General features: G+C 38.3%; 1 protein-coding gene across 1 annotated transcript in view; it reads right to left on the minus strand.

Annotated features, from left to right (window-relative positions):
• LOC311189027 (uncharacterized protein) overlaps positions 1-24,188 on the minus strand; it is a gene marked incomplete at both ends in the record, with an annotated part of 60,968 nt that extends 36,780 nt beyond the window's left edge. Inside the window, 16 exons of the mRNA XM_084260611.1 lie at positions 1,850-2,817; positions 4,226-4,410; positions 6,056-6,116; positions 6,602-6,750; positions 8,376-8,771; positions 9,953-10,174; positions 10,322-10,464; positions 11,723-11,982; positions 12,147-12,332; positions 12,867-13,001; positions 14,024-14,187; positions 15,079-15,226; positions 15,372-15,527; positions 16,188-16,316; positions 16,685-16,720; positions 24,141-24,188. Of these exons, the coding sequence (XP_084116737.1) occupies positions 1,850-2,817; positions 4,226-4,410; positions 6,056-6,116; positions 6,602-6,750; positions 8,376-8,771; positions 9,953-10,174; positions 10,322-10,464; positions 11,723-11,982; positions 12,147-12,332; positions 12,867-13,001; positions 14,024-14,187; positions 15,079-15,226; positions 15,372-15,527; positions 16,188-16,316; positions 16,685-16,720; positions 24,141-24,188 (3,386 nt within the window). The remainder of the gene's footprint in view (positions 1-1,849; positions 2,818-4,225; positions 4,411-6,055; positions 6,117-6,601; positions 6,751-8,375; positions 8,772-9,952; positions 10,175-10,321; positions 10,465-11,722; positions 11,983-12,146; positions 12,333-12,866; positions 13,002-14,023; positions 14,188-15,078; positions 15,227-15,371; positions 15,528-16,187; positions 16,317-16,684; positions 16,721-24,140) is intronic.
• Positions 24,189-24,454: the final 266 nt, after the last annotated feature.

A 24,454-nucleotide genomic window follows, 5' to 3' on the forward strand; every position in this document is an offset into this window, starting at 1 on the left:
TGTCATTTTAGTGGTAATCAGGGCCATTAGGATAATCAGGGCCAAAGAGTACAGTTAAATTAGCATTACTTCAGATATTATGGCAAAAGCATTTAGCATGCTTGGTTACTTCAGTAAAGAACTTGAAGCCATGGAAGGGATCCTTTCTGGAGGTAGCCCTGGATTTTGTCATGACTCCTGGGGATTACTGGTGTTAATGGCAGTGGTGCTGACTCAGAGGGCACTGCAGGTTGTCTCTGACAGTGGATCTAGTTGCATTTCAGAAAGCTTCTTTGAAAAAGCCTTTTCCTGAAACTTGTCATCTAGCTCTTCTGGGACAAGTTAATCTGGATACACAACTGAAAGTTTCTTTTCCATTTTATGGAGTGGGAGGTTCACAGACAACTCTTAAACTTCACTAACCTATCCATCAAAGCTGAAGAAGCAAAATAATTTGAGGGAAAACTAATAATTTTGTGGTCTAGCAAAAAAGCTAGTCCCTCTGTATAACTCTATTGTATTTACACTTAAGTGATGTTGCATACACTATGGTTACTATACATATGATACAGAAGTAAAATGAGACAGATACTATTTTTCCATATTTTGCTCCTTGAGATCATATTCTAAGTCATGTTAAGGTATTGTTAGAATAACAGAGTCCAGTAGAGCTGCTTTTGTGGGAAAATAAAAGCCAGATTTAATTAAGATTATAGAATCATAAAGACTTTTTCAATTAACACATTCAAATAAACTTTCAAAATATCAATGCAAAATACATTGACATATGAAATAACATTTCTCCACATTGCTTCTTAGCAAATTTGTATTGCTCCATAGTGTTTTTTTCTTTTTGTGAAGGACTTCAGCTACCAGTGTCAGTAATAACAATACTTGCTATCGCCTTCCCACGTCACAAAGTTTCTAAGATGTTATTTTCTTGTCAGCACTGGAAAAGAGAACTGTCACAGTGTATTATAGCCCTCTTGATATAACCTGACATTGGAGATTTAAGTGGTAGTCATAGTTTGGCACAAAAATCTGACTAAGAGTTCCTGGTTGTCACTGAAGTCCTTGTAGATTTAAGAAAGGCTGTAATGGAGAAAAGATGAAGCCAACATCTTCCTGGGTGACAGTGTCAATACGGCAGCGCCGGCTGTGGGAAATTGCTGGTCACACTCTGTGCCATGAGAGCAACAGCATGTCAGGTCGTGGAAGGGTGTTTGTTTTACTGAGAACTTCAGAAAGCAATGAAAATATGTCATGTTTATATGATTATTATTTATAACTATTGTTGGTGACGGGAGAAATGATTGAAAGTGCAGTTCTGTAGCGCTTCTTGAATTACATGCAAAATAAAGTGATGCATTTCAAAGTGCTTATTTAGTCTCGAGTTGACTAATTATTAATTACATTCTTTTTCTGTCTTGTCAGTGAGTGGCTATTAACCCAAATTTGCTTATTGTGGGAGATCACTCAGATGTATAGTGGCTTTTAAACAAAACATAGCCCCCTCTTTTTTATGACATTAATTCATGCTGATACTGTATGCACACAAGGATCCCCTCTCACTGCTTTGCTAATCAGGTATCTCTAAAAAAGTATTACTAGCTGTTTGTTCACTTGTGCTAGGGGGAGAGAAAGAAATAAATTTAAAGCTAACTTAAACTTTCCTTTCACTGACAGAGTCCTCCTGCGTTTGACCTTGAAATGGGGCACCCTTCAGAGATCCTCACACAAGTAGGAATCCCTGAAATTTTAGCGCTATCTCCTAGTTATAAATAATAACGATTCTCTTGGTGGGTGGCAGCTAGCGATTGTTGGTGCAAATGGCGATTTCAGCAGGAAAGGCCACCGGCAGAGGCCTTACTGATTGGAGTACTGCACGGTGCTGTACTTTGTCACTCTCCTCCGGGAGGTGCCGGGGGATGCTGTGCCCATTGCCTGGCCAAGGTGACAGTCGGCACTGAGCATCTGACCTGCGCTGCTCAGGCCCCCCAGATTTGCACCCCCCAGGCTTGTCCCCCCAAGGCTGGTCATCCCAGCCCCTGACACTACCCTCTCGGTGACCACCACATTGTGGGCGTTCGATAGCTCTGAGGGAATATTTATTAAGCTGCCTGGCATGCCGGAGGCAGGCCTGAACACCCTTTCTGTCACCACCACATTTGACCCGTCTACCAAATCAGGAATGCTCAGAGAGGTCGGGAGCCGGGAGTTAGGCGCGATTACTCTTTCCGTGACAATAACGTTGGACCCATCTGTGAGATCGGGGATATCTAGCATGCCACGCAAATCGGAGGCAGACGCAGGACCAACAACCCTTTCTGTTACAACAACGTTGGATGCACGCAGAGGGTCAACGCAAATCGAAGGGGAGCCAGAGGTGTAGGTCTCAGTCACCGTCATGTTGCCGTGGAGCAAAGGATCCGGCATCGGTCTTGGGGGCTGCATGGTTGAGCCAGATGTGTAGGTGTTTTCAGTAACAATCGTTGTAGTGCCAGTTGGGGGAGGCATAGGTGCGCTTCCATTGACAACGATGGTGGTTCCAGGTGGTGGGAGGTTTAGATCACTTTCAGGGTTGGGAAAGTTGATGTTAACACATGGCCAGGGTGGATTGACATCAGGAAAAGGTTCGATCTCTTTACCCAGACAAATCTCTGCCAGGGTCTTAAATTTTGGCCCTAATGTATCCAAATATGTTTCATCTGTATCCTCTCCAATAAAGCTGCAGCAACCCACAGAGCCAACAGGAGTACCGACTCCTTCATGATCATATATTAATAGGCAATCGTTTGCTGGGCGACCCTCATCTTCATCTGCATACACAAATGCTTTCTGAAGTTTACGAAAACAGAAAATAAAAGAAGAAAAGAACAACAGAGTGAGTTTTCATCAAGTTTTAACCATGAAGACTCAAAACCCAGTAAGGTTTTCCTAACCATAGTAAGACCCAGCTGACTTGAAAAGCATAACATCAACAGGAGAAATCATCAACATTTGTGTAACCTTGAAATAAGTTTTATTCAAACACTATTGATGTTTTATTCTTGTTTCTCCCAACACTTAACATCTCAAATTTGGTCTGTCATCAGTGGGTCTGACTGTGTGGTGAAGGGAGAGAGTGAAAGGAATGGGGGAACAAATGTACTCTTTAGGCACCAGTATACAAATGAAGCGGTAGGAAGAAGAGTGAAGCAGATGGCAAGAGGACCAGTAGAGAGGGAAGAACAGAGGGGATAGGATGGAGGGTTAGCCACAATGGGGAATGCTTGATAAGCCTGGAGGAGAAATCAATTTTCAGCTGGACAGAAGGAAATCAATGATTTGGGATGGCATTGAGAATGATGGGGTGGTCGATTCAGGGAAGAGGAGATTTAAGGTGAGTGTATGGTCAGTTTCAAGGAAGCAGGGCAGGACAGAAGAGGAGGTCCAGGAGGGAGAGCCATACAGTTTGGAGACTGAGATGGTCAGTAGGAGGAGTGTTCTATCAAGCCCTATGTCTGGCAGACAATTAATACATAGTGTTCCCAGCCTAGGCAGGACTGCTCTGTCCTCTCCTCTGGTGAATCTTGCTTAGCTTTCGAAGTACAGCAATCCTTATATATTAGTTGATAATTTGGTGGCATATGCAGTTACAGTAATTATGCACCACAGTTCCTCCTAATTATGAAAATACACCCCATTAATCCATTAATCATGTAAACTCCATAGCATTTTGTAATCCCAAATGTAAAGGCGAATTAATAAGTTGCCAATTACAAAACTCCCTATTTGTGTCACTTGCAATTCACAAGTCTTTAAGGAACAGAAATGGCAATAAAACTAAGGAAAAAGGTAAACTGGTGTTCACAGTTCATTAAGGGTTAAGGTCACTTCATTAAACAGATTGTACAGGAACAATTGTTCACAACACTATCTATTTATACTCTGGAAAAGATGGCAGATATATAAATCTGGTGGTCACTTATGAAGCTGAAATAACTTAATTGCTTACTACCCGTACCTGCAGTGTGTCCATCAGTTTTACAAAAAGGCCATTGCACAGTCTAGATCTGACTGTGGCAGCAGCTCAATAGCAGCACTACTAGCGTCACAGTGCTTCCTACTAGTATGGTCGGATTTGCTCTCACACCAGTCTTATATCATGGAAGTTTCCATCTGAGTGGAGTTATTTTGGATCTATCTTTAGGGAGAATAATCCAACATTAGGCTCACAAGTATAATGCAATGATTAGGTAATTACCTCAGAGAAGTAGTTGTCTAGGAAGGCCATGTTCACCCCTCCTTCTCGATACTCTTTTATTGTTCCTCCAATTGACCCTTTTGCTTCCCCTGTTCCAGAAATTCCTCCAGCTGTTCCGTAACCTGTTCCAGTGCCATAGCCAACCCCGGTAGTTTCTTCAACACCAGAAGCTACTACTCCTCCTCCTCCATATGTGTTTGTATATATGTCTGAAAACAGAAATAGTTATTCTTCCTGTGTTCTGTGAAAATTTACATAGAATTTTCCGGGTATTTTTACAAAGAGTACAATGACACTGTCTTTCTAAAGTTATTTTAGACAAATTTAGGTCAGAGAATTGTGTACAGGTGCCAAAATTTGAAACTGCAATAAAAATTGAGCACATATTAGTAGACTTCTTCAGACTTTGATTTTATTCTTGAGGTTAGGCAGCATGCGCATGTGTGCTTTATAAAATCAGTGATTTACTTCTGTAATTGACTGGAGAGATTCCTCTGTCTGGTGTACATAAAAGCTATAATGGGACTTGCATTAGAAAATCAGATAATGCTTATGGATATTTATGCAAATGCATAAATGTATATTCATGACCATATTGGGGTGAAAATTGTTTTGCCGTAAACTCTTTTCTAAAAAAAATAGCTTTGTAGCTCCTTTCAAATTTTCTAGTTGTTAGACCATCAAGGGGGATTCGGGAGACCAATGGCCCATAATAACCACCAGTTTTCATAATGCAGAATGAAAATGACTTTTACAATAAATCATAAAGTCATACTTACAGGATTTTATCTTCTCCAGACCTTTTCATATATGATAACAAGGAATGAGTGGTCTTAAATATCACCATGTAATATAATCAACGAATTGCATAGAGTAGCCTTGATGATGGTTACATTAAGAAATGTAGGCTAATTTATTTATTTATTTTCATTTGATCTCATTAGTCTCAGTTTATAGAATTTGAACTGGGGGCTTTCATCATAATTGTACCGAACAATGGAAATAAAAATAAATCACATGTGCAAGTCTTACACTTTTTAATTGTCATGGGAGAAGAATATCCCTGAGAATAAAGACTCTTAATTCATGTTTATGCCCCAAAAATGTTCTCTTCTGATTTTACTATAAGGATGAGAACATTTTTGAAAAATCAGTAGTCATCAGAGAAGTTGTCTTGCAGAGTGACACTTCTTCTTGTCAGACACTAATGAAAATGGGTCTGTGTCAGTATCTTTCCTTCCTGCTGTGGGGTAATGGGGAAAAAAGAGAAAGTGACACTGCAGAGCTTCACTTATTTGCCATGACCACTGAATTCCAAGGGGAACTTTATCACAGAAGCATAAATTTATTGTGCATTGTACCAGCTTTCTATCTAGACTGGTGCACAAATGGCCAGCAATTAACTGACTACTTGTCCTATTCTTCCTTGTGGGAAGCAGAGCTTGGAAACTGAGAGGAACTGAACCATTCACTAATGAGAAAAATTCCTTATTCTGGCCTCAGGACTGATCTTTACTAAAGCTTGTGTCTTGAAAAGATTGTCTATTCACTATTTGGAATGATAAAGAAAAATTGCCTGAGATTTAAAAGCCTTGGCAGATATTTCAAAATAAATGTTGTTTGCAGAAATTTATCAGCTGAAAGGCTCAAACCTCAGATCTTTTGTTCAAACTGGAAGTCCTACTAGCATCTGTTTGACTATCTACAGATGTAGTACTGGAAGGGTTGAGTTACAGCTGTGAAACCAGAGTGCTCCTTGAATTGGAAGACATGTAGTTCTGAAAGATACCTTTATGACAATGTACATGGAAAATTTTAAGATCTGCTTACCAGAGGGTTCACCAAAATCACCTCCTGCAGCTGTCGTTGGGGCAAGAATGTGTGAGACATCCTGGAAAACAACATTTTGACTCCTTGAATGGTAATTTTGAAATTCTCATATGAAGACCAAGACTTTGTGAATTATATTAAGGAATTAATAGTCTAAACATTTAACAATAATTAATAATTACCATCCACATGGAAAAAAGCAAAAAAAAAGGCAAGAAAAGAAGCCTCCATTAAATTTTTTTTGTTGTCAACATAAATAGTGATCAGTGAGGGTGGCTTGTGTTACCCTTGTCCTACTCAGCCCTGAAAAAGTGTGCTAGTTTTTGCTTTTCAGCTGAGGGAATAGTAACACCAAACTGTTGGGCTAAGCTAACTGAATGCAGATTAAAACACACAAAGTCAACCTTTCAGATCTGCTTGGCAATTGTTGACAATGCCAGGCTTCTTTTGGAAGATGACACAGTACTACAATCCCTTTTGTGTTTCTAGTCAAAGGCAGTCTTTTCTGTAAATACGACGGGTTTTAGAAACATGGGATATACTGACCCTGTCTTCAGGCTGTGCACCTTCTATTCCCCATGGATGAATTGCCCCTTCTGTGCATTCAGGTACAGGTTCAAATCCAGTTCCAACTCCAGCTGCAGCACCAGGTCCACAGCCACAACAGTCGCTCATTGACATCAAAATTGGAATCACTAAACAGAAAAGAAAGTGCAAACAGGGATTTCGGGTGTCTCTTCCTCACATGAATGGATACTTTTCCCAGAGTGCAGGTGCTCAAGAACTTCTGAAGATGTGTCTTTTAAAATGATTCAGAGTCAGCAGCCTGCAAGTCTGGCTTTCAGAACATTAGCTGCTTTTGGAAATGTATGCATTTGGAAATTCAGAATAATTTGTACCTTTAGTTATAGCAGAGTAAAGCCGACGTGGGCTAGGGCTCATACTCCAAATGTATGCCTATACATCTGGGAACAGGCTTTGATGTCTCTCAGCTGAATTAATGTAAGTTGCATACATATGAAAATTAAACAAACAGAACCAGTCTTGCTATGTATGGCATTCAGTGATAGTCATTCTTGATATATAAGCATACATTTCTCTCTTCAGATATTGTAATTGAAAAGAAGCACACATTAGTAATAATAGGCATAGAGAAATCAGCGGAGAGATATCCACCTGGCTACTGTGGCTCCAGCTGCATTTTCCACGTCACATATACATAATGCCTGATTTGAAAAAACAATAGAGGCGAACCCCACACCCCAGTTTTAACACATGATTACATAGAGGAAGCCAGGTTTCCCAGCGCGGTGCTGTATCATGCTTAGTTGTTTTAAGAACTCTGTGTTGGAAATTGCTGAATGCCTTAAATGCCGACGTTGAAAACACTGCTCATTTCAGAAGGGCGCTGCACAATTAATTCTGGCTCTCTTTAGGTTCTTAACTAGATGGGTAATTTAGTAACCTCGTATCAGTGCAGAGGGTGGAGAGAGTGAACCGAAAAGGGTAACAGGCTATGTAACATACAAAGTGCTACCTCACTGCACAACTCAGAGCATACTTACTCCAGACTACCAACTAGATTTCCAAAGGCAGAAGGACAATATGTCCTGCAATATTAAACACCTGGGAACTACAAATAAAACAGCTTTTTTGGGCTTTGAAATTTTGTGTTTGTTGATTCCTACTAATCAAAGATCAAAACACAGAACAATCTTCCCGTTCCTCAAAAAATCAGCCGGAAAATCCATTTCCTCTTCTTGCTTTTGTACTCAGTATTTCTACACTGGGAAATTTTAGATGTCGATTGCTTGATGCCCATGCCATGGAAAAAAGGATGATCACATATGATTGTGGTGGTCTAAAAATAGTTGCTTGTGTAAGGTCTAACTTGAGTCATTCTTATCCCTGAAACTCAAACTTTTTCAAAAACAAAATTTAAGGTGATTGTTGTTCTACTACTGAAATCTGGCTTCGAGTTCAAATGAAGCTTGTTCTTTACATCTTTGCAAACTCAACTTGGAGCTTATCCTTATCCAGTTCTGACTTGTACCTGTCTCATGGTTGGAGAACTAGATAACACTTTAGGAAAATAAAACCCCAAACCTTTAGCAGGAAATAGGTATTTTTGAATGAAATATGTATATAAATATGTAGAATATATAATACAGAGAAATTCTTATCCTTTAAGAGAATTTTTTTCATTGACAAGTGGCTCATGGGAGTCAACAGGTTAGCTACCAACTAGAAAAGTCACCTTATTTTAGAAGAATTTTTAAAATAAACTTATTAGAATTTTTTTTCTTAATTTTATACTTACGAACAAATATTAATCCACCAAGAAACATCAGGCCAATGGCAGCACCACTGAGTGTGGTAGTGGTTGGTAATCTTCTGCCAATGTATCCATTTCCATCAATGGTATCATCAGTGACTGTAGTATATCCTTCAGTGTACATATCACTGTAAGTCTGCCAGTCTGTATGGTCCTCAGTGTACGGTTCTTCAGTTCCTTCCCTCTGTGGTCCACGTCTGCCACCAATGATAATTATCTCTGTGGCTCCAGTGACGCAGTAGTTGCGAATATCACACCGACAAGCTTGCACAGGTATTATATGTGGTCTAGAGCAGCGTCGGCCTTGGCTATCTATTACACTGACATAGATCCTATACATGTAAAAGTCCATGTTCTGACTCACTAGTTCTGCAGAGGAGCCTTTGGGAAATTAAAATAAAAAAGATACATATATTTAGATTAAGTATTGACTGTACAAATTTTTCTTTTGATTAAGTTTATAGAACATAATTAAGAGCAAGTGTGCCCATTCTAAGATCTTCAGTTATTTATACATCTACAGTACTTATTCAAAACTGAAACTTATGATATTCATCTGTGCTAGTTTTTTCTATTGGAAAACCTGAGCACAAAACCTTTTGGAAAAACTAGATCAGTCCAGTCACCACTTTGAAATGTGAGAAATACAAAAGAGATTAATACACTTTTTTATAACTACTGCTGTTTTTTCCTGATTTTTGTTCACACAACGGTGAACATAAAAGTTGCAAGTTTTAGATTTTTTTCTCTCTCGCAAGGAATATAATGTGTGTTTTTCAAAAGGTTTTTCAGTAGTTTTTAAATATTTAAAGTTACACATTTGCATCTCCTATCTGACAAATAGGTGTGTAGTTGTAATTGTGATATTTACCATTTAATATAATCTTATGTGCATACAGTAAATTATGCAAATTCTGTTATTTAGTAAAGTATGAGATTTAATTAATTCACTAGTTTGTTATGTCCTATTGGAGGAAACCAGAAAAGTTCACTGGGCACTGACAAATCCTTTTTTCTTAGAAATAAGCGTAAGTAAAATTTGTATGATGACTTGCAAAAGCTGTGATCTTAATTTACCATTTTCATATGCTTCTCAAAAAATAAAGCTCTGCTAGCTGATAATTTTATACTCCAATAAACACATTTGAGAATTTTGTCATATGCTTAGAATGTTTTAGATAATATAGAATCAAAAAGGTATCAAATGACTCTTTTTAAATTACCTCATTAGGTTAAGACCAATTGAAGTGCTATGCTCAGTGTAGTTTTGATGTTCTGTTTTTACCAGTATATTTTTAGTTTCCTTTAAAAGATAACTAGATAAAACTCATGTAATGATTCCAATTATAGCTTTAATATGAATTTATACACACACACACACACACACACAAAAATTGAGAGCAACTTGTTGGATTCATACACACATAAAATCACATTGAAGTGAGGTTATAATAGAGTCTAACAACTGTTTTATTTGTTATTAAAAGGTTATCTTATTCTGTTATTTTATGTAAGAGCTTATTACTGTGTCTTATTCTGTTATAAAAAGCAGGTTAATTTACCATTTATCGATCTGATAATCCATATAGTTTGAGGTTCGCCATGTATGCTGAATGTAAATGGGGTACCAAAATATGGATCACCACTTCTATGTTTTGCTGTGATAATCACTGATGGGGAATTCATGCATACTTTCCTTATTTCAGTGTTAATAATTGGGCAGTTGTAGTCGATATCTTGCATTGAAAGCACAATGGTGCCAGTAGCAGTATATTGGGGAATACCTGTAAAAAGAAGGTATTTGTGGTCAGGGGGGAATATTGATACTATAAAGAATGCAGTTCAGGTGGGAAAACTAGAAACAGGAGAAAACACTGAGAGAAATCCAGAACGAAGTGTTTTGTTTCAGAAAACTTAGTCTCTTTTCTTACCTCTAGTGATAGCCAGAACCTCTGCCTTGTACTGCCCATTGATTAGATAGATTGATTCACGGTTAATAACTTTGTTCAGTGTGATTTCACCGGTGTTTTGATTGATTCTGAACCAGGCAGCTGGATCACGTCCTATACTATATCTGTATTTGGTGAAGTAAGAATGCTCAGCATTATGTTATGAATAAATGTATTACATATTAATTTAGAAAATACTATTTGTCACTTTGGAATATTTATCTTTAGGCTGCACTAGGTCCTATTGCATTTAACTGTTCAGTCAAAGTGCCTGTAGACTTCAGAAGATGGAGGCCAGAAAAATAACTAGGAATAAAGTAAATGAGTAGAAGTCCATTATAGTTTGAAAGTGGTATCACAGTCTTAAGAGTAAAATCTCTCTGGACCCTGTAAAGCTTTACCAGAACTCTTGTTGACATCAGTGGTTAAATCCATGGCTCTACTTAAAGAATAGAATGATCTGTGCTGGAAGGGACCTCAAAGACCATCTAGTTCCATCCCCCTGCCATGGGCAGGGACACCCCTCACCAGTCCAGGTTGCCCAAAGCCCCATCCAACCTGGCCATGAACACTGCCAGGGAGGGGCCAGCCACAGCTTCTCTGGGCAGCCTGTGCCAGGGTCTATAAAATTCTCCAGCTGTATTTACTAACATATTTTTCCATTTTATGAAAACTTCACTAACCTTTGTACATCAGATGTATTTATTTCTACATATATTAAAAAACAAATTATAGAATATAATAGTTTAGTTTGGAAAAGACCTTTAAGATCATCAAGAACAACCCTTAATATAGCACTGCCAAGACCAACCAGTAAACCATGTCTCATGTTTTTTGAACACCTCCAGGGATGGTGACTCAACCACTTCCCCTCCGCCTCCTTTTCCCCAGACTAAAGTTATTACTTATAATTATTAATTATAATTCATTTCAGCAGAAATAAACATGAAATAATACGGTGTTTTACTATAGAATGAGCTGGTAGTGACCTCTTTATTATGATTGTATAGCAGTGCCCAATATTAGGCTTTTCTGCTTGCTTCTAATAAATTTCATATTTGCAGCAAACATTTCAAGAAAAAATATTCTTAGGTTGAGTCAGAAAACAAGTCTGTTCTGATTTATTTAAGTTACAGCCTGTTAGAAAAATGGTATTTTCTTTGTCTTATGCACAGGGCTAAGGAAAGCAAGTCAGGAAACACAGGCGATCATGGCATAAAAATGGACTGAAGAATGCACTATTCTACTGCGATTATTCTATTGCTCATCTATTAACATTTTTAAAGTTATTTTTTTAAAGGATCCCTTAAAATACCCATTCTTCATCCCATTGAAATCTCAATTTAAAAAAATATTCCATCCAGGATGTTAAGCAGGGCTTACATAACATTTGTTGCAATAAGTCCGGTGTCCTCATCTATGGCTGTGTATTTTCCCAGAACGTAATTCACACCTGTGCTTCCTGGTATAGTAAACACAATTGAAGCTGGATGAAATCTTGGCGGCTCCATCACATTCACTACTTGCACTGTGAGGGGTGTTCCGGATATTCGGTAGTCCTGTGCAACTGAGTGGTGGAAGGCAGCTACATTCCTGACACCAATCATCAGTGAGTGACTTTGAATATACTCATAATTCAGTTCCTAAAAGAGAAAACACAGAGAACTAGGTAATAAATACAATTTTAAATTTCTTTGAATATTTTCTATTTTAAATGGTTGAATTACAGTGGGTTTACTGCTTATTTAATTTTGTTAACAATTAAAACTATTTAAACATGATTATTTCAACGTGTATTTATCCATACCTTGATTACTCTAAGGATTCCTTGATTTGTAGCTCGATCTGTTACAATTTCAAACCAGTTATCTTCATTACCAGATATAAAGAAAAACTCTGCTAACCAGTTGTCTGTGAACTCTTCATCAGCATCCAGAGCTTGTATTCGCAGCAGTTCTGAACTGAGTGAATTTTCTGAAATACTTACTGAAAACTGGAATGAAAGACAGATAAATACCTGTTAGCAAACTCCTAAATATATGATGTGAAGAAAGCACACCTGATTGCAGAGATTTTTTTGAAAGATATCCTGCCCACAGTCCATGCCAATTTAACAAAAATCATGTGTTCTGGGTAAATTATGATTCTGGTTGGAGATCTAAAGAGCTGCTTTACCTCAAGTGTTTTCAGGGGCAGCTTAGAGGAATTGGAATTGCGCTTTCTATAAAAAAAGGTCATACGGAGATTACTATATATAGTCTGGCTGCATTACATGGCTTGGGACACCTCAATGACTATATTCCAGGACTGACTCCACCGAATACAAAAATAATCTACGTATGCGTTATCAGAAGTGGTGTGCAAGCAACGGCTTGGATTTGGAGCACAGTTTGAGGAAACAACCCTGTTAATCCAGTGGAGCATTCAAATGTGAAAGTGCTTTAGGTGTGAATAAGGGCTCTGTTTTCAACTGGGTTTTGAACAGGATTTCAAAACAGTGATGTTGCTTTAGGTATTGAAGACTTACAGAGCTTTGAGCAAGAGTTGGGAAGTTGTCATTGACATCAATGACTTTAACGTTACAGTTACAAAGTGATGATATTCCATCTGCAGCTCCATCCCTGTCTGATGCCTTCACAACAAGAGTGTAGCTACTATGTTGCTGTCACAGAAAGAGAAATGAGAACGTTAGAAGGACCACCTGTACATCTAGGCATTGTAAATACTCCTGTCTTACCACTATTGCCTGATGCAGGAACATTTTATTGTAGCATGTGGAAAAAATTGCATTTCTCCCTTAATTTCTGTAAAAATTACAAGCTTTCTTTTCCTCCTTCCTTCCTTCCTTTTCCTTTCTTTCTTTCTTTCTTTCTTTCTTTCTTTCTTTCTTTCTTTCTTTCTTTCTTTCTTTCTTTCTTTCTTTCTTTCTTTCTTTCTTGCTTTCTTTCTTTCTTTCTTGCTTTCTTGCTTTCTTGCTTGCTTGCTTGCTTGCTTTCTTGCTTTCTTTCTCTTTCTTGCTTTCTTGCTTGCTTTCTCTTGCTTTCTTGCTTGCTTTCTTGCTTGCTTTCTCTCTTGCTTGCTTTCTCTCTTGCTTTCTTTCTCTCTTGCTTTCTCTCTTTCTCTCTTTCTCTCTTTCTCTCTTTCTCTCTTTCTCTCTTGCTTTCTCTCTCTTGCTTTCTTGCTTGCTTTCTTTATTGCTTTCTTTCTTGCTTTCTTTCTCTCTTTCTCTCTTTCTCTCTTGCTTTCTTTCTTGCTTTCTTGCTTTCTCGCTCTCTCGCTTGCTTTCTTGCTTTCTTTCTCTCTCTCTTTCTTTCTTTCTTGCTTTCTTGCTTTCTCGCTCTCTCGCTTCCTTTCTTGCTTTCTTGCTCTCTCTCTTTCTTTCTCTCTTTCTTTCTTTCTTTCTTTCTTTCTTTCTTTCTTTCTTTCTTTCTTTCTTTCTTTCTTTCTTTCTTTCTTTCTTTCTTTCTTTCTCGTTTTCTCGCTTTCTCACTTTCTTGATTTCTCTCTTTCTCTCTCTCTCTCTTTCTTTCTCTCTCTCTTTCTCTCTCTCTCTTTCTCTCTTTCTCTCTCTCTCTTTCTCTCTTTCTCTCTTTCTCTCTTTCTCTCTTTCTCTCTTTCTCCCATCTCTTGTAATACATATACACCACAACATCATGTATTTAACTTTGGAAAGGGAAATGTTACCTCTCTATCAAGATAATTTGCAAGATGGAGTTCTCCACTATATTTATTCATAATGAACATGGGTGGACCTGAAGGTTCCTGACTTTCTATCTTGAAGGCAATTTTAGAATTCAAGTGATTAGGTTCATCTGCATCTGATGCAATTATTTTCATCACCAGTGTGTCTAAGAAAAAAAAATAATTAAAAAAACAAATCAGAAAATCCATTTTGTTCCTGAAAACAACTTATCAAGAAAATGCTTAAACTTGGTGTATAAAAATACTATTTATTCATTGATATTTGAGAGAAAAACAGGTTTAATTTAGTAGTGATTCTGACTGAATGTTAGTGACTTAAAATGATTTAAAAATTAAAGTCAGATAGAGTAATGAAGATTTTCACTGAACTGCTTCAAGTTAACCATAAGGACTATGTAAAAACACTAAGTACTGGGCTTGTAGATATTCATGTATGAAATCTCCGCAGTTTCATATAAGAATTTCTATAAAGTAGAAAATTAACATTAGGCATCATTGCCTCAGTGTTATTTGCATGTCTAATGTTGATTATTGTAATTATGGTAAACCATTATAGTGGTTTAAGTAAGGGTTTATTTAGTACTACCCTACTGCAGCGGCAATACTCAGGCTACAAATACAAATATCTGGAATGGAAAACAATGGGAAAACCCATATTTTATGTACCCTCAAAGGAAATAACTGTAGGTGTATTTTTTTTTTATTTTTTAATGAGAAGAAATGAACTGATTTATTTTAAATTTTCTCATCTGAAAGAATTATCATGGTGGTATGGTTAGAAACTGGAACATTCAGTGTTCATGTGTGGGAAGAAAAATGGGAAAGCAACGTCGCTGCTTACTTATAGGCAATGAATGAGCTTGGACCCTAGTTTGAATACCACTCAAAGGAGCATCTCCCACTCCTTCCTCTGCAGTAATCCTGGCAAACACATATCATTGCCTTAGAAAATGTAGAATGAGCACACTAAGCTTTTATCAACTGTATTCTGAGAGCTTCACTAACTATAGTGTAATACACATAACGTAGTGACTTACTGTCCATACTGCATTCTTCAATAGCTCCAGTAAATACAGTTTGTGAAAATATAGGAGGGTTGTCATTTATATCCAGAACTCTGACTCGAAGCTCAAGAGGGGGCTCCAAGTCTACACCTGTCATTGAGTGTTTAGCAAAGCATCGTATCTAGATGAAAGGAGATTTAGCAATTTTAAAACCAAAACTGAAATAAGCAAAGTAACAAACTGAAACAAATGAATTTGTCTCCTCCTCCTCTCCCTGCTCCACCCTCCCCCATCCATCATTATAAAGATAAAAGGTGAGTACTTACAAGAAATACTGGGGTTACTTCCCTATCCACTATTGATGTTATATTAATTTCTCCTGTTCTTGGGTTAACAATAAATATTCCATAGGGGGCACGATCAATTCCAACTCCAGAGATGCTGTATGTGATTGGATGTTTTTCTTCACAGTCTGATCGAATCTGCAAGAAGAGGTAATGATAATTTTTCATGCCAGTTTACTGAGGAGACCAGCAGGGCTTTTCTTCCTGTTAAATAATTTTAGTCACATATCACAAGGTTCAACTGACAGAAGCAATGGAAGGCTTTTCTGCAAAACAGCCAGCCTAGAGATCCATCTCCCCATATGTGCTGGACAGGTTTTCTATTTCTCAAAAATCTTCTGGCAAGGAAGTGAAGTGAAAAACTTCCAAAAGTGTCACACTGTGACTGGATCTCAGTAAGGGCACAGTCATGGTGAGAGAATAGGAAGACATCGTCTTTGCTTTCTTTCCCACTGGAGTCAGGCACCAGCCATGCTCAGGGGTTACTCAGGGTGAGAGGGAAAAGAAAAATATTGCAATTTACTACACAGATGCTGCACATGAAGAGACTGTGGTTGGAGTGATCTAGGAAGTAGGCTAATGGAAATGTTCTAGCAAGCCTCTGGTCACTCCTCAGAAGCCATATGGATTCACCATATAAGACTGTCTCAGCAGAGCTGGAAATACTGCATCTTTCTTTTGTTCTACATTCCTTGCTCTGACTGCTCTAAACAAATGTACTGTAAAATCCCTCAGCTTTTATCAGTCTGTCTTTAGTAAAACTCATCAGTGTACACTTTTGGTTTTCTTCCTACTTACTCTGGCAATTGGATTCCTCTTAGAATTATCTTCTCCTTCTCTACAAGCAGCAGCAAATTTGATCCATTCACGTTTTTGTCTTCTGTAGGTTTTCCATCTTGCCGTTCCATTTTCATCCCACTCTTTTACCTTTGACAGAGAGTTCCAGTATGATATGACCAGTAACCTCAATACATTTTAAATGAATACAGATATTTTAAATTTCTAACAATAGGGAACAAAAGGCATTTTTATAGATCACATGCTTTTTATATGTCTGCAAGTCTCAACCTCTAAGACTGTTTAATTTAAAATTATTCATGTGTATGAGATACTCACTGAAGGTCAGAACATCTTTTGAGAGGGTGAGAAGGTTATTACCTACAACTGGTTAATATTTAAATATATTTTCAAACTTCAAGTTCAGCAGTGTCTTAGTTCAGTATTTTCTCTTTCATTTTTGCATTGGTGACATTTCATCGGATCAGAAAATCAGTTTCTGAAGAAATATGAATTACCTCTACATGAAATCCCGTGCTGAAATCCAAGAGTACCTGCAAGAACAATAAGAAGATGAGTATATAAAAATGCAGGGCAAAATGTAGTAAGCAAAACCCAACTGCCACACATTGCTATACCTCGGGATTTGAGCAGTACTTTTTCTCAAGTATGCTGGTTCTAGCTGGCATCGAGTTGCTTTTCTCCAGAGTAGCTGGTACGGGGCTGTGTTTTGGGTTTGTGCTGACAACAGCACTAACAGAGGGATGTTTTTGTTACTGCAAGCAGCGCTGCCACGGAGCCTCACCCCACCCCACCAGTGAGGCTGGGGGTGCACAAGCTGGTGGGTGAGGACACAGCCAGGGCAGCTGACTCCAACTGACCAAAGGGATATTCCATACCATATGTCATGCTCAGCATATAAAGATTTGGGGAAGAAGAAGGAAGGAGGGGGATGTTGGGAGGGATGGTTGTTGTCTTCCCAAGTCACTGTTATGTGCATTGAAGCCCTGCTGTCCTGGGGATGGCTGAGCACCTGCCTGCCCATGGGACATGGGGAATGAATTCCTTGGTTTGCTTTGCTTGCATGTGCAGCTTTTGCTTTACCTATTAAACTGTCTTTATCTCATCCCAGGTGTTTTCTCATTTTTACTCTTCTAATTCTCTCCCACATGTCACTGTGGGGGAGAGTGAGCAAGAGGCTCTCTGGTGCTTAGTGACCATCTGGGGTTAAACCACACCAAGTCTGTTGCAATAACCTATCTTGGCAGTAGCTACAGGATTTCCACAAATGGTTTTGTGTCATCCATTTTACTGTACATATATCACTTGAGTGCCTTGACAGTTAACACCTTCAGAATGAATTCTGTCTTTCAAGGCTGATCTCGGGGGTTTCAATGGATGTGTCATAGCAAATTTCACATTATACCTACATCAAAATACAGTTTTCATGCAGATTTTTAGGTTTTAACAGCTCAGGTGAAAAGACAAGTGGTTTCAAATGTTATTAAAAAGTTTGTCTAGGAAACTAGAAAAGATGAGGTTATTTATTCTAAAGAATTTATTCTTTATTCTCTCTTTCTTTTTTATATTTATAAGGTATACAGTAGATTAGGAGTACTTCACCATCTAGTTTAACCAAAAGGAATGAAAATGCTTTCTTGAAGCTTTCCACTGAGGTTAAAGAGATTCAAAGATTGAAAGCCGATTGCAGTCATCAGGCAAATTTCCCTGGAGCGCAGTGGGCTTTGCTTTGAGGTCTAATATGCAACCAAAGTCTTGAGTAAATAAAGGTGGCAGGATCAGATGCAGTATTTATTTACTTGACATTTAAAATTAAAATAATAGAAAATCCTAGATTTCTTGATTAACACAATTTAAACGAAGGCACAGTTTAATTAACCTGGTTCCTAAATAAGGTGTTAAAATGAAGTTCCTCTTCAGAGTATCTCTTTTGGGTTTAGGACCCGCCTCTTCTCTCTTCAGATGATGAAAAGTGAAGATTATGGGATTTGCAGAATTGAATGCTTGCTTCATTTCTCATTGGAAGAAACAAAATATCCACATGAGACAAAAAGTGCTGCAGAATTTCTCTTTTCTCACCAAATGTAGCTAACAGCTGTAGCCATCAATTGTCCACTTTATAATTTCAAATGTACTATTTTATAGCTCTTTTTTTTTTTGTCTGTCATCTTTTATCTGGTGTCTGACATCTTTTATCTGGTGTTTTTTGTGTCACTTATCCCTGGATAAAATCTGTAACAATATTTTTCTCTACAAGACAAACATTTTCTCTACAGTAGCTTTGCCTCATGGGACTTCCCTCACTTCAAATTTATTGCATTGTTCTGTCAAGGCTGGAAGATTGTAACAGACGTTTTTCCACTTACTTCATGTTAAAACAACCTCTTACATGTAGGGAATACAGATCAATTTAAAGCACCTTCACTCTCGTTTTCCTTTCCCTGTTTACCTGTATGCTGTAAGAGGTCCACCATCTGTTATTTTCAAAAGAATGTCTTTAATGATCTGATCTTGCCCAGAACATCTCCTGAGGATTGAGCACATGATGGCTGTGCTAATCTTCTTCAGAATGAGGGAATTTAAACTGTGGATGTGTCCCTTTGATGTGCGTAGTACCTTGACATTTTTAGGACTACTAATGGGATAAAGATTTATTTTTCTTGTTTCTTTAAGCAAGCTATTGACAAATATGGTTAAGAAAAGTACTCTGCAGGAAAATCATTACAATATGTTCATGTTGTGCTAAATGCATCCATGCATCTTAATTTGAGTTTATGTCTTAGTTATTATTTAAATCTTCATCTGCAGAATGGGTTTCAAATTCATGTGCAGCCAGTATTCATCTCAGAGAAGAGACAATATCCATGTAAAGTATGGGTGGGTTTTTTCCATGCAACTCTGTCCTTCTATAATCCCCTTCGGAGCTTGGGGAATGTGGGAGAATAGAAGGAGCAGATCACACCCTCACCAGAGAAGCTGAGTGATGAAGTCCACCACAAATAGCACTGATTCAACATCTCTTATCAGTTGATCCCACAGGTAGAGGAGAGCCTCTATTAGTGAGTACAAAGAAATCCTCTCCACCCTTAGGCTGAAATTCCCTCTGGCATGCAAGCAATTGTTTTGACCCAGAAAAGTATGGGCATATACCTCCCAGTGCAATGTTAGTGAATCTTGTCTACTCTCTGCTTCTAATCTCTCACATCCAGCCATGTCATTCTCATATACTCAACAGTCCTCACTGAAAAACTGTGTTGAGTATCTCTGCAACAAGAATTCTGCCTTTAAAGGATTCTGATGTTTAAGGACATGAGTATTCACAAACCACTTGATTTCAGCCTACAGGGAGTTCTGGTTTCAGCAATGATGAATATACATTTTACACTGCAGTTTCCTACTTTGTTTTCAAGTACCAGTAATGGGAATCTTGGGAATTTGCTGGGAATTTGCAATACTGGAGATTGTAAATTTAGGCCCTCTATTTCTACACCTGTCCCAAACTGTCTAAGGAAAAACTCATTCTGCTACAGGCTCCTAATGGAAGAACTTGAAAGAAGTCTTGATGGTTCTGAATCCAAAGTCCTTAGGGCAGTTTGTGATGTTAATTGGAAAGGCTGATCTGATGAACTTGATGTCTGTGCTTTGTATGTCTCCCTCAGAAACTGCTGCACTATGGCGAGGAGGGTAGGCAGACACCATGCAAAGTTGACTAGTTCAACAGCTAAACCTCAGCAATTCTGGAGTGACATCTATACAACTTGATCCAGGGATGGATGTTCTTCTGACCCCAAAGCTAACGTTTTCCAGTTCTCCCCTGTCACCAGCAGTCAGAAGGCTGCTCCCACCCCAGCTTTCTATTCCTAATATTGCTCTGTGATATGAACCCTTTTTTGTTTCTAGTGCCATTTCCAGCAGAGAAGTAACGTCTCCTAGCAGCTAACTGCAGCATACTTCTAGGTGGTGAACAAACTTCCCTTCTAAAGTAGTACCTGAATAGTTACATGAAGTACTTTCCATAGACTCAGTGATTAATGATAATTAAAACGATAGGAGTCACTCAGAAGTGTGGGATGCATTCTGAGGACCTTAGGGTAGGCAAGCTGATCAAAATGGCATCAAGGTTTGCTCTCCTCTGAGTCTGTAAGAGACTGAAAAAAATGGAAACTGCAGAGAATCTAGAGGCTCGTTGCTCAAGCCACTTCTGGTTTGGGGTGGGACAGGTGCAGGCAGGAATCACGCTTGTGGTGGCTGTCATTTGCACAGGGGCCTGTCTGAAAGCTTGTCTTTTACTGGAATGATGGAGTCTGAACCTTGTGTCCAAAACGACACCTTAGAGTCACACTGCAGTTATTCTGGATTTATTCTGATGTAACTGGGAACAGAATTAGGCCCACAGGATGCGCATGGTTCTTTGTACCTTCAAAGCAATTTACAAACAAGAATTAACTAATCATTAATTGGCTGCCAAGCAATGTTATACGCAATTACGGAACCCTCCCTCCTCCACCTACTGAAATCTAAATGACTGAACACGCCTTTAACATCTTCCCAGCATTATTCATATTGGATCTGTTTCTCTCTCTTTGAAGTCAGGAGCGGTGTTGTTATTGGCTGGGATGGGAGGACTGCTGAGAACTCACACATATTACATTAGTCATCGGGGTACCTTGGTAGCTATGGTTGTGTCAGCGTTTTGGGACTTTTGTGTCTTTCTTACTCAGCCTAGTCTGACTAGTAAAGGGTTGAATAACGAACCCTTCCCTTTTTTCATTCTGCATCTCTTTCCAAAATTTACCAATCAGTGCAAACAAAACAGTGAGAAGCAGAGTTGAAACATAAAACAAAACCTCATGTTTTAAAAGGAAGCCATTTGGTCACTTTTAAATCAAAACATGAATGTGTTTTTGCCTATACCTTTCATTTTTGTAGGTCACTAACGAATGTGCTTCTTCCAATTTAAAGGGTACATTATGTGGGATGATTTTTCAGGCATTTTGGTTTCTAATTCATCAGAAGTCAGTTGTTGCAATTGCCTCCTGTGTTAGCAAATGACATCAATATTTTGTCTTGCACCCAGGATGGAGATTGTTAATTCAGCAGAAGTATGAAAATGCTCATGTAAGTCAGAACATATTCCAAAGTTTTATTTGTTTAGCATAGGACAGGAACGGTTGGACTAGATAATCTTAAAGGTATTTTCCAACCTTGTAATTGTGTGATTCTGTGATTTTTAAAAATGTTTACTAAAACAACTGACCACTTCAGGAAAGTTTCTGCTGAGATGGCTTCTGTTCTGCCATACAGAAATAATGAATTTCCATACTGCAACTGAACTGAACCATTAGAAAAATGAGCAGAAAAGTAATTTCAATACAGGGTGTAAGCCATTATAATTCAAATTTGAGTTTTTCAAATTAGTCATGCTAAGTCTCCTCAATAAATCTCCTCAATAAAACTTGCATTTTAATATGGTTTAGAGTGCTCTAGCTGCAAATGCACATTTGCTTAGGGGCCATTTTTAGTTTGGAATGTAAAGCTGCAGATTTAAAGCCTAATCTTAGGTGATAATTCCTGGATGCAAAATTACTTTAGTTTCTATTCCTACAACAAATTTTGCTGTCAGAAGAGCCTGCAAGTTCCTGGCTATATCCTGGCAGATGTCTCATATGCGCATGCAAGGTGATGATTTGGCCCCTTAATATTTTTGTGTGCAACCAAGTTATGAGTAGGAGGTGTAACCATAGCCTAACAACTGGGGGGGGGTGGGAGGGAGAAGGGAAAAAAGCAGTGCAGATAACACATGGGAAAATGTAGCCAGACAAAAGTGCATGTAAAAGATGTGGTGAATTTGAAATGATTATCTGTCACATGATAGCTGGCAGGAGAAGAGTCATACCTGATCAAACAGGTTATTTCCATAAAACGTGTCTGTGCAAGCATCACAAACAGAACTCCCTTACTCATGAGAATAACGCCTTTGAAGTCACGTGAGCAAGGGTTGCAGAATTAGTCTCCCCAGTGGTGAAATTTGTATGGAAAATTATTAGTTTCAGGGCTGGTAAGTTTTCTTTTTCTGAAAGCGTGGTAGTGTTGTAAAATATGTATAACTCCGCAGCAATTATATTCGATACAACTTATTACCAATCTACTAACCAGACACGCCATTCAGACAGGTGATTTTCATGAAAGGTTATTCAAACTGAAAACCAAGGCTGTTTCTCAGGAAATGCTGAAAATGGATATGTAATTTAAAATTTATTTAATCTCTGCAGTTGGCCTGTCAGCTTTCCGTAAAGTGCTGAGAGGTGCTACTAAGCTTTACAGGTCACCATGAACGCTGATGTGCAGAAGAGCGCATAATAAGAACAATTGTTTCCTCTGGGTAGCGAAAGTTCAAATATTTGATATTCATCAAGACATAATGGCAGTTTTCACAATTGCTTCTTTTTCCTGACCCGACACATATCCTTCAGCAGTCACAACTGTAACGATAATATACTGAAAGTATGGAAAGAGCTCCAGAATCACGGAGGGAAGTGAGGCAGTAAAATCCCTTTTGAATAGACAGATCTCAGATACAGGACAGTCAGGGGGTTTTTTTTGTGTTTTTTTTTTCTTTTTCCAAATTTCCCACATCAGGAGCATGCCTCACCAGATAACCGAGTCAAATGAATAGTCACTAATGTTACATGAAAATCCAGAAATGTTGGCTTGATGTGCAACATGCCAATCTCAGAGAGCTCTGTGCTACATTCAACAAGCAGAAACTCATCCGAACTGCAACTTGCTTTTGACAAGTTTTGCTGATGTTTGCTTGGCAGCTGCCCTGTGTTGGCTAGTTCTACTTCACTGCCGGCAGAGCTGTCACCAAAAATTAATGGATTACCTTTTCAAAGTAGGTGCTAGGATTTCGGGTTCTATAGCAACAAACACTTTTTCCCTGGCTATAACATTTCTAGAGAGGTTAGTAACAAGTAGTTAACAAACATTTACCAATGTTAACAAACATTTACCAATACACTGTAAAACAAAACTCACGAAAGGACTTAACTCTAGAACAAATCCTACTTTTTTCAGTCTTCAGAGACTTAAACCTCTACCTAATTTCAGAAGAGCGTCTCAAATGAGTAAAAGTAATCTGCACAAAAATCAAATTGCAGGAGTAGAGGGGCCTCCACAATTCTTTTAAGTCCTTTCTGGGTACTTTCCATGCCTTGATGAGCGTTGTACAGCTATGACACTTGACCATTGTCCCAACTTTCCTTTTACACTTAGAAAAACAAACCCAAGGAGTGACACTTTCATCACGCATTCACTTGCTCAGCACATGGCAGCTCCAATGCTAATGCACTACCAGACGGGAATTTCTTGCCATGTGAAAGAATAGGCCAAGTCCTGATGTTTACTCAGCCAAGGTCTGCACTAAATTTCACAGTTTTCTCCCAAATATAGCTGTAGGAATTGGTCAGCTCTTAAGCGCTCTTGTTAATCACTTTAGAAAAAAAGAGATTTTCTCTTCCTATTTCCTCAATCAATAACAAAAATAAAGACATTAGGCCAAATAATATCCAGTAAAGTTATTAGGATTTTTATAGTGATAAGATTTTTATTAATAACTCTTACTCCTTAAATAGTAGCACAGACAGCGTTAGCCTGAAAAGCCATGCATTACAGATAGAAGATCACATTGAACATCAACAGACTGCAGAAAGTCACAATCAAAAGAAACATTTGTCAGTATTTAATGAAAAATTAAAATTACTTGTATAGATCCTTTAGAAGTGCAGTTTAAAGTAAGGACAGTTTTATATTTTAATACTAAATTTCATTAATTTTTTTCAGACCTTTTTTTAAGGGTCTAGTCTACACTGTAAAATGTGATGCTCTGCCAAGGAAAATTCAACTGGTATAATCACCGAGTTTACAAAATATTGTTTTAAAATTCTAACTTACCAATAAAAGGAAGAGAAAAGCAGGCGTTCGGTGAGGGAGCCAATCCATGGCATCTGCCTTCTCGGATACAAGTCCAACTGAGTTATGGTTACAAACCTGTTCCTTTTCCCCTCCCCCCCCCCAACTCCGGTGTCTATTTAAAAAGACACTCGGTAGATGTCCTTATACTCAGCCCTTCGAGGTGTTTCTGCCTCCCTCTGAGGGAAGCACCGAAGATGCTGTATAACAGAGTGTCTTTCCCCACCCCAAAATCCTGGGCTGGTCTCACCTGAAACACTTGACAACATCATTATTGCTTGCAGGTAAAAGCTGTG

Source organism: Gallinula chloropus (assembly GCF_964237585.1).
Source record: "Gallinula chloropus genome assembly, chromosome: 2".
Lineage (NCBI taxonomy): Eukaryota > Metazoa > Chordata > Aves > Gruiformes > Rallidae > Gallinula > Gallinula chloropus.